Genomic DNA, 11677 nt, shown 5'->3' on the forward strand with positions numbered 1-11677 from the left:
ATACGGTTGTACTTGATGTGTTTGAAATAGATTTTCAAGTGTTGTGTTGTAACGGTACCTTAATGAATGAAACCGATACTAACCGAACAACTTAGATACCTGAATTTATATTATCATAACCTTTATCAGTATTTCTTATTATTGTTTCAAATTGATGTAAAAAAACATTATCTTTTTAGTTACATGAATTTATTTTTTTCATTGCATGACTTTATTTTGGGGGTCACGTTAGACAACTTTTGTGTAATGAAACTGTTGTAACAAGTTTTTTTTTTTTTTTTTTTTTTTGTTATCATACTAGTTGTGTTCAAAATAACGTATTTCTTTGTGTCGTAAACTATATCGATTGCACGTACGATACCAATATTTAATCGAACTAGCCTGATCCCGACTGAGCAACTTCAGTACCGATGTTGGTATTTAATTTTTGTTTTTTTCAATAGATGTAAAATAAACTTTCCTGAATTGTAAATTTATTATTCATTTTCAAATTTTCATTTGCACCCTTTATAATATGTATAATCTATGTTTTTATCCGGTTTTCTTTTTTACTAATTTGGTTTTTCTTCGATAATTTGGGTTCGTTAGCTTTAAAATAAATACACGATTGTGTTAGATTTTTTTCTGGACGTTCCGACAATTTTTTTGTTGAAACCGAGGTTGCGTTTGAAATAGATTTTTTTGGTGTCGTAAAGTTTCGTGTCGTAACGGTATGCTGACGAACGGAATCAATACCGGTATCAGTATTATCGAAATTTGTATTTGTATTTGTGATCGTAGTTTCAAGTCCATGTAAAACAAAACATTGTTTTCTTTGTTACATGACTTATTATTATTTTTTTTGTAACATGACTTTATTTTTTGGGTTAATCAACTTCTGTATAATGAAACTGCTGTAAACTTTTTTTTTCTTTTTGTATCAGACGAGTTGTGTTTGGAATAATGTATTTTTTGTATCGTAATCTATACCAATTGCTAGTACCGTACCGATAAGGAAATGAGCCAACCCGATCCCAACTGAAAAGTGCCAGGACTAGTATCTATATTCATTTTTATTTTTTCCGATTGATATAAAACACGGGTCTATATCATTTGCTATATCACGAATTTATTTTTTCTTGATTTTGGCTTTCGGTTGCTATAACGAGTGTCAGTTTCTTAACGAAATAAATTGATACCGACCGAATTTCCGCCACATAACACAGATGAATCCACACTAGTGTCTAATAAATTTAGAGACTTTTTACCATATTAGTATTAGGTTAAAATAAATGCCAATAAGAAATTCTTTTGTAGCATTTACTCTCTCATTCTTTCTCTGTTATATAAGACGGGTGGGTGTGGTTTCGGGGAGGTGGTCGGGGTGCCGACATGGAGGGTTTCCCCGTCGGGAAACACCCCCAGTCCCGATCAGCCTGTCTCTATCTTTCTCTTGGTTCTCTTTCTCATTCTCTCTCTCTCTCTCTCTCTCTCTTAATATTTTTGGAAGGGATGGATGGGGAGACCATTTCTTCTTGATGGGGAAGAAGAAGGTGGTGCGGTGGAGGTGGGGGAAAGGGAACCATACCCCATAGTCCAATAAAGCTGATGTATTGTTCTCTCTCTTGGGGTTTAGATAGGTATTTCGAGTTGGTGCCGTAATCCTCAGATAAGGCATTTTGAGCTTTCAAAATTCGCTTCCCATTTTTTGTATCCAAACATTGTCGGATTCAATATTTTTTTTCAATATTTTTTTCCTGTGGGTTCATTTTTTTGAGTGGTCAACTTTTCACAACCATACGTTAGAATTTCATTGCGGGACGGGTTAAGTCGTGAAACATAATAAAGACCTGAATTTCATATCAAATTTTCCTTAGCATTAACCAAAAAATTCAAGTTAAGAAGAACCAAGTTAATATGGGCCTAAAGTAAGTTTATACAAGCTAGTGATAGTTCGGTATATTGTGTCACATTATCTTCATAACTATAATATCCAACAACAAGAACCATATCCACAACTAAGACAAATATGTTCCCGCTCACTAAAAGTCCTTAACCTTATACATTATTAATCCCTCTTAACCAAAAGAACCTCGTATATTACTTACTATATAGATACACTTAAAACTTTTTATTAGCTAAGTAGCATTTTACAGTTTTGAATAGACTCTCACAATCATAACTTATTGTAAAATTTCTATTTTAGATCTTTTTCGAAAAGTATAGACGTATTATAAAAAATACATAATACTTTTTCAATATATATATACATATATATATATATATATATAGAGTACGGTTAACATACAAAAAGCCTTATCATACATCACGTAGGAGACAATGGTAACCGTTGGATCAGGGGTATAATCACGCATGGGACCACATAATCACGCATGGGACTATAATCACGCACGTTCTATGATAATAACGCACGTTATATTTTTTGTCATGTATGTTAATGTAGGTTAAGCCTTGAAGTACATTATACTTTCTCTCTATATATATATATATATATATATATGAGAGAGCAAAAATAAAAGGGAGTATGGCATGCTATAGAAAAAAATTGAATATTGTGATTTGTATATTTATGACTTTTACCATTTGCACCATCTTGCAATTTTATAGGTGGGTTACTTCATACTTTATTCAGGGGTTAACTGAAAAGTTTACACATACTTTCTATTAAATTTCAAAATTTATTGGATTCGCGTGAACCCAGACTACTCCATGTAAATCCGTCCCTGTATCCAAAGGAAGATGGTTCATGTTGGACGATTTGAAAAGCAGAAAAAGTATATTTTCAAAGCAAAGAAACCGATTATCCGAAACGTTATTAATGAAGTAAAAGCTCTTTGGTTTTTTTGGATTAAAAGCCATGCAACATCTGTCCATGTGGAAGAATCAAGGTGGAGAGATTTCACTTTTGAATAATGTTGTTCTTGTAGTTTGTTCTTTTCAGTTGTATTGTTGGTTTAGCTTAGTGTTGTTACTAAGACCATGTGTAGTGGGACGTTTTTTTTTAAATTAAAAAAAACGCCCGAAAACGCCCATGCACCATTACATGGGGCGTTTTTTTAAGCAAAAAATCAAGAAAAGCCCCTTTGGCGTTTTATAAACCACGCCCAACACCCTTTGTCTTTGTCCAATCAGATTTCATCTCCCCTTGTCCTATCCAATAAGATTTTTTCTTTTTTTTTTCTTTTTTTTTATTTAATGCCCCAATAATGCCCAATAATGCCTCATCCTCACTACACCCATTTTAGAAAACGCCCAATAATGCCCCTTTGCTGACTGGACCGCCACATAACGTAAAATGCCCACACTTGAGGGCATTATTTTCCCCTTCCATTACACATGTTCTAATAAAGTTTGCCTTTAAAAAAAATCATACAGGTTACATTGGTGGAAACGCAGTGGAATTGGTATATGTCAAAATGATGGTATAATGATTACGGAAAACTTTATATACACACAGTGAGCGTGTAGTCTGTGGATCATGGTGGTGATTATGTTTAGGACCTGGAGTCACGTGACCTGTATATGACACATATTTTAATTCTTTCTTTCTTTCTTTCTTTTGTTTTTTAGTTTATGCCATAACGTAAGTGAAAAGATATTATATTGGCCAAAGCAAACAAATACACAGCGTAGTAATTTACAACTTTCTTTCATGTCTATAACACATGGTTAATATTTGATCTCCCCGAAACAGTCTGCTTTCTTTCAGCTCGTCTTATTTTCTTAAGCTGATTTTTTAAGATTCCTATACAAGAACGAAAGCAGGGTAATTGATTCTTCTCTTAATTGAATACACAGAACGAGAAGCAATCTGCCATCAAGCTTTCTACATATAAAACTCAATGCAAGTTCGTCTTTTGTACCCGATCGTTTAGTATTTCTTGAACTTTCTACGACTCTAGAGTTATCTAAAGAAAAATAAACTATAACACACATTATTAAATTAAAAATAAGAAAATAAAAAGGAGATTGTAAACCAAATATAACAAAATAAACAACACTTATAAACTATCGACAGGGTTAAGAATAAAACATAATACTTTGGGTATGGTCTCGTGCGGGACCGGAGGCTAACTCGTGTGGTCGGTGCAGGATTTAGGACCATACCCTTCATTCAATATGAAATGTACTCTTACCTAGGGGTGTTCAAGATCGGATTATCCGGTTTTCGGATATCCGAAAACCGGATATCCGAAAATTTCGGATAGTGAATATTGATATCCGAATCCGTATCCGAAATTTCGGATATCCGATATCCAAAATTTCAGATACGGATTCGGATATCCAAACGGATATCCGAATTTATAAAAAAAAAATCAAAAAATCCGTTTTGTGTATAGAATAAAACTAAACTTATATTCGATTTTCCAAATTTCCAACATTTAAAATTAAAAACAATCATAAATTCACACGAATACAATTATTTACTACTTTTTTACTAATTTTTACAATAATTCAAACTAAATATAATGCTCATATACTATATATATTTATAAAAAAATAATTAGTTTTCGGATATCGGATAATCGGATTATCCGAAATTTTTGAAATTCATATCCGAATCCGAATCCGAAAATTCGGATTATCCGGTTTTCGGATATCCAAAATTTCGGATATTTCGGATACGGATTTTCGGATATTTCGGATTCGGTTTCGGATCCGGATTTTTTTGAACACTCTCTTACCCAAATCTCTAAGGTTATCTAATGTGGATTAGCGCCATCCTTTACATCAACTTGATAAAGATCCTAACACCACCTAAGGGACACCAAAGAGACACCCGTGAGAGAAATAATGGGCGTGAAAAGAGGGTGAAAGCTGGACTCATTTTGCAACCTTGGTGCCTGATGAGAACTCTCTATTTGGAGAGGGATGGGTTGCCAAAGGGCTTGAATCCACATCGGTTAGGCTAAGAACTATACTTACGAGGAGCATGTATACTTGATGTTAAAATAATTTTTTTTCACTAATTAATAGATAATATATTTGTGTAGATTATCTTGTATTTATTATTGTTTCCATATTCATTGTATGTATCCCTAAATTATGGGATTATAGTTTGCTATATAATGAAAACCCTAGAGAGGGAGAAGGATCAAGGATCCTATTGTTTCATGGTATCACAAGACCAGGAACATCCCTAATCCTCTCTTCTCAGCCGCCGACCCCCTCTTTTCTTTCCTTGTTCTCGGCTGTAAACCCTCTCCCTCCCTTGTCTCCTCCAAAACTCCCTTCCTATGGACTCCAAAACCCTTCACCCGGCCGTCACGGTCTCCAACATTAAAACCGCCATCCCCGTCACACTTGAGATGGAAACCGGCCATTGGTCTACATGGTCGGAATTGTTTAAACTCCACTGCAAGGCTTTTCAAGTTTATGATCATCTACTACCCCGCCCGCCACCTGCCGCCAGCCCATCCACCGACAAAGATAAAGACAAAACCGTTGAAACATCCACTTCCAACGAAGCCTGCGAGCGCCTGGATTCCATTGTCCTTCAATGGATTTACGGAACCATCTCTCAGGATCTCGTTCACACTATCATCAAGCCTGGTACGACCGCCCACCAAGCATGGACTACCCTTGAGAACCTGTTCCAAGATAACAAGAGTGCTCGCACTCTTCACCTTCGCCATCGGTTCACTACTACCCGTCTCGAGAATTTTCCTAATGTTTCGGCCTACTGTCAAGAACTTAAAGTGCTATCCGATCAGTTAGCTAGCGTGGGAAATCCCGTTGACAATGATGCTCTCGTTCTACAACTCATCGCCGGTCTCATCGAACAATATGAAGGCATCGGCACCGTACTTCAAGGTCAAGATCCACTGCCGCCATTCGCCACTGCCCGCTCCAAACTATGTCTCGTTGAATCGCACAAGCAGGAACAGGCCCTTCATGCCGCCAAAGCTGCGGGTACGGCCCTTCAAACATCCACCCGCCCAGCACCTTCAACCCCAGCCAATACCGCGGACTTCTCTCCCTCATCGGACCGTGGTCGCGGTCGTGGACGGTCGCGTGGTCGTGGTCGCGGTAGCGGTAGGCATGGCTCCGGCCGAGGACGTTCACAGTTCAACTATTGGCCCCACCCATACCCATCTTACAACTACTGGCCGCCACCTCCTTATGGTTGGCCTGCTAACGGGCCGAACCAACAGTATCCCCCACAGTGGGCCTCGCCTCCATGCCCCTATCCTACCACCAGTTCTCGGCCAACCAACAACAATGGGGCAGGCATTTTAGGGTCCAAACCATCGCAGGCTCATCACGCGGCTTACGTCCCAACGGACATCGATCAGGCACTTAATGCAATGTCATTGAACCAGAATGAGCCAACATACTTTATGGACACCGGGGCGACAGGTAACATGTCTAACACCTCTGATAATTTTCACTCTTTTTCTAATAATAGCATGGGACAACAAATTATCGTCGGTGATGGCTCCACCATCCCGGTACTTGGACATGGCACCAAAACATTACCCAACCCTTTCCCTCCCCTTGTTCTTAAAAATGTTTTATATGCTCCCAAACTGCTTAAAAATTTAATCTCTGTTCGTCGGTTCACTACCGACAACTCTGTGTCTGTCGAATTTGACCCCTTTGGTTTTATTGTGAAGGATTACAGGAACCGGATCCCTATCCTCCGGTGCAACAGCAGCGGTGAACTTTACCCACTCGTGCTTGGACCTGGAACCACCACCTTCCCAACCACCTTTGCTGCTGTCACCTCCACATTATGGCATCAACGTCTTGGCCACCCTGGACGTGCTCCTTTACAGTCTCTCAAGTCGTCTTCGTCTATTATTTTTTCTAGTTTAAATAAAAACCTTTGTCAGTCTTGTGTACTTGGAAAAAGCAATACTCACTCATGCCTCTTTACCAAATACCTTTTGGCATCATGCCCTAGAAACCGCTACCTACCTCCTAAATATCTTACCCGTTAAACATTTAACCAACAACACCCCCACCGAAACCCTTTACCAACGCATACCATCCTATGACCATTTGCGTGTCTTCGGATGCCTTTGTTATCCCTTATTCCCCAACACCACCATTCATAAACTTGATCCACGGTCTACCCCTTGTGTCTTCTTGGGGTATCCGCCAAACCATCGCGGTTACCGGTGTTTCAACCTTCGCACTAAACAACTTATCATCTCTCGTCACGTGGCGTTTGATGAAACGACTTTCCCATTTGCCAACACTATCAACCCACCCCCAAACTATGACTTCCTAACCACCTTCCCTCCTATTCTTTGGCCACACATCCAGCCTTTCACTCAGCCCCAGCCGCAGCCCACTACTTCTCACCCCAATACATCTGTCCCTAACCAGCCCAATCACATCCCTCCCTTCACCTGCACATCGGCCCAAACCAGCCCACCTTCATCGCCCTCCCATTTCAGTGCCCCCATTTCACCCGCTCAGGCCCAACCTAATCACATGGCCCAACCCGCATCACCCATCCCTCAAAACAGCCCACCTGTCTCACCCATACAACCACAGCCCAACCTCACTCCTCCGCCACCACCTCCGTCCACCACAACCACCCGTACCATGCGCACGCGCGCAATGGACTGCATTGTTAAGCCTAAAGCCCGCCTAAATCTACACGCTTCCACCACTTTCCCTCTTCCAAAAAGCCCAACTGATGCCTTGTCCAATCCGGTCTGGCACAAAGCCATGACTGACGAATACCATGCTCTTATCAAGAACGAGACGTGGGAATTAACACCGAGGTTGCCCGACATGCACATTATCCGAAGCATGTGGTTATTTAAACACAAGTTCAAATCTGACGGGTCATTAGAGTGATATAAGGCGCGATTAGTTTGTGACGGTCGCCTTCAACAAGTGGGTGTTGATTGTGGGGATACTTTTAGCCCGATCGTCAAACCAGGAACGATACGTATGGTTTTAACCATTGCTCTTTCTCAGTCTTGGCAGGTACACCAATTGGACGTGACAAACGCATTTCTTCACGGTAACCTACAAGAAACAGTTTACATGTATCAACCTATGGGGTTCAGGGACAAGAATTATCCTGATCATGTATGTCGACTCAAGAAGTCTTTATATGGGTTGAAACAGGCACCTTGGGCGTGGTACCAACGCTTTACCGACTATGTTCTCACCTTGGGATTTGTGCAAAGTAAATGTGACGCTTCTCTATTCACTTTTCATCAGGGTTCACAGGTTGCTTATCTTCTATTATACGTGGACGACATCCTGCTGGTCACCTATTCCGACACACTTCACGGCAATTTAATGTATCATCTCGCTAAGGAATTCGCCATGAAAGATCTCGGCCCTCTTCGCTTCTTCCTTGGCATCTCCGTTACGCGCCACAAGAACTCTATGTTTCTCTCTCAACAGTCATATGTTAAGGAAATTATTGAGCGAGCCGGCATGACATCTTGCAACCCCGTTCATACCCCGGTTGACACGCTTGCCAAACTTAGTGCCAATGCCGGAACAGATTTTCATGACCCCACTTTATATCGCAGTCTGGCAGGTGCTCTTCAGTACCTAACTTTCACTCGCCCGGATATTAGTTACGCTGTACAACAAATATGCATCCACATGCATGCCCCGAAAACGGATCACTGGAATGCTCTTAAACGTATTATTCGCTACATCCAAGGTACTACATCCTTTGGTCTTACGCTCGGCCCATCCACATCCCCTCAACTAATTGCATACACGGATGCTGATTGGGCCGGATGCCCTGACACTCGTCGGTCTACTAGCGGCTATTGCGTTTATTATGGTGATAACCTTATATCTTGGTCCTCTAAACGGCAAGCTACTATTTCTCGTTCAAGTGCCGAAGCTGAATATCGAGGTGTGGCTAATGTCGTTGCAGAAGTTTGCTGGCTTCGCAACCTTCTTCTGGAGTTACAGCGCCCCCTGTCTCGTGCCACACTTGTTTATTGTGATAATGTTAGTGCCGTTTACCTTTCCGGGAATCCAGTCCAACATCAACGCACTAAACATATTGAGCTTGACATCCATTTCGTTCGTGAAAAGGTTCACCGGGGTGAGGTTCGCGTTCATCATGTTCCTTCACGTTATCAGATTGCTGACATCTTCACAAAAGGCTTGCCACGTGTTCTATTTGAAGATTTTCGAGCCAGTCTAAGCCTTCGGTCACCTCCGGCTTTGACTGCGGGGGTGTAATAGATAATATATTTGTGTAGATTATCTTGTATTTATTATTGTTTCCATATTCATTGTATGTATCCCTAAATTATGGGATTATAGTTTGCTATATAATAAAAACCCTAGAGAGGGAGAAGGATCAAGGATCCTATTGTTTCACTAATTACCCTAAACTCAAAACATCCACCCCCCCCCCCCGCGCACGCACGCGGACGCCAAGCACACACAACAAACAACTCTAAGTGAGTGAACGAGTTAAAAAGACAACTGTTATAAAATTTGTTAACTCAAAATGGGCCCAAGTGTGTTAGCACTGCCAATGACCATTGCTTGTCTCCACCACCTACTCCTTATCGCCAACACCAATTCTGTAGCCTCCACACCACCATCGAACGCCACCGCCACAAAGAAGCCCACAATCACCGCCACCAACAAACTAACCCACCACCACCATTGTCTCCTTCGGCTCTGCCACATCATTAACACCACCTTATAGTAGCCCCACCACCACCATCATCGCCACAAGCCACCATAGAAATAATAAAGTAGGTGAACTCATTTTAGTCCTTTTTTTCTAGAAACAACTCATGTCACGCGGAGAACACCTTTTATTAACACCCGTTAAAAGGTATCAAAACGTGTGAAAGAAATGTGCCCCTACCCAGTGTAAATTTAGGAGTAGAATTAGATGGTGTAAGCTAGCTAATAAAAGAAACTAGTTATTAATAAACGTCAATATAATGGTCATTATAATGCAATTTTAAGTGGCTAACTTGGACCCTGAAACTGATGGTGTTAGCAAGAGACAGTAGCAGTGGCTGCCAGGCCCTTGTATCGTGTTAGGTTCTAGTTAAAAAATAAAACAAATGAGACAATTGTATTATTTATAGATGTTGCATTTGGTGGACTATGAAATGGTAAAAGACAACAAGAGACAAAAACCGGATAAGTATACGGTTTGATCACTAGTTCGTACATGTATATGTCATTTGATGTCTATTATATGTTTCATTTAATCAAATTGTACTACTATAAGCATGATCGAGTTAAAGGGTCAAACAAGTTATTCTACATAACAGAATAAGTACGATTAGACATGTTTCATGTATCGTTCTTTAGCAATTAGTGTAGTAAATATGACATGCTATATTTTTGAACGAACTTGAACTGTTCGTCTGTCCTAATTTAGTTAAATTTTAGTTCGTTTAATTAATCATATTTTATCACAAATAAAAACCAACATACATTTAGATGCATGGACTTGAAAAGGTTGTGATAGTCAGAGAAACAACATGTTGTAGGAACATATTTAATTTTCGAATTTTTTTAGTAACAAGTCAAAACTAAAACAGTATAAGTTGATTTGGAAAAACAAAGCGATATCTTTGAAATAATTATGTTTGGAGGATGGACCGTGAATAGGCTACTTGTCACGTGGGTTTTAGCTGTAAAATTTGGTTAAAGGCCCACTCACTGCCGACGAACCTAACCGTAAAAGTTTGGGTTAAAATGGGCGGTGGAGGTAATAGTGTCACGCAGCCGGACACTCCTCTATTAGTCCAACAAATTTACAATTTTATCCTGTTTTAAAATTACGATTTTCCCATCAGTATAAAATTATGTTTTTGCCCCCACTTAAAAATAAATTTGCGCTTTTACTCTCAGCTAAAAATTTCGATTTTGCCCTCGGTTAAAAATTACAATTTTGCCCCGTTTAAATTTACACTTTTGCCATTAGTTTTTTCCCTTAAAATTACGATTTTGCCATCAGCTCAAAATTATGTTTTTAACCCCACTTAAAAATAAATTTGCGCTTTTGCTCCCAGCTAAAAATTTCGATTTTGCCCTCGGTTAAAAATTACGATTTTGCCCCGTTTAAATTTACACTTTTACCAGTAGTTTTTTCCTAAAAATTACGATTTTGCCATCAGTTCAAAATTATGGTTTAACCCCCCCCCCCTCCCACTTAAAAATAAATGTACGTTTTTGCTCCCAGCCAAGTTACGATTTTTTCCCCAACTTAAATTTACATTTTCTCCATCGTTTTTGTTTGTTTTCCTGGTTAAATTACAATTTTGCCCCCAGTGTAAATTTGCAGTCATGCCGGCAGGTGCCTAACACTCCCTAATTGGTCCTTTTAATTAACGATTTCATCCCTGAATTAAAATTATCATCTCGCCCTCGGTTCAAAATTACGCTTTTCCTATCGTTTTATTTTTTTTAGCAAAACTATAAAAGTTTTTTGTTTTAATTGGTTTACTCCATTTAATTTTTTTTCGTGTCAAAGAGCTGCCTAACACTCGCTCATTAGTCCTGAAAAATTACGGTTTTGCCCTGAGCCGAAAATTACGGTCTTATCATCGTTTTACTTTTTTTCATAGCAAAATTATAATTGTGTTTTTTAATTGATTGAAAATTATTCAGACATCACCCCACAACACACACGGGACATCAATTAGTTCTCTGTAAGTATTTTTTCTCTTGTGTATATGTTTTTTTTTTCTTTTTTGCATTT

General features: G+C 39.3%; 1 protein-coding gene across 1 annotated transcript; it reads left to right on the plus strand.

Moving 5' to 3' along the window:
- The first annotated feature begins 7911 nt into the window (after nt 1-7911).
- On the plus strand, nt 7912-9180 carry LOC110867262 (uncharacterized mitochondrial protein AtMg00810-like). The gene has a single exon (XM_022116385.1). It carries the CDS (start codon nt 7912-7914, stop codon nt 9178-9180), a length of 1269 nt encoding a protein of 422 aa, XP_021972077.1.
- Nucleotides 9181-11677: the final 2497 nt, after the last annotated feature.

This window comes from Helianthus annuus, chromosome 7 (assembly GCF_002127325.2).
Source record: "Helianthus annuus cultivar XRQ/B chromosome 7, HanXRQr2.0-SUNRISE, whole genome shotgun sequence".
Taxonomy (NCBI): Eukaryota; Viridiplantae; Streptophyta; class Magnoliopsida; order Asterales; family Asteraceae; genus Helianthus; species Helianthus annuus.

Excerpts from the sequence above, each read along its gene's own strand:
- LOC110867262 (XM_022116385.1), top strand. The coding sequence starts at position 7,912 with ATGGTTTTAACCATTGCTCTTTCTCAGTCTTGGCAGGTACACCAATTG.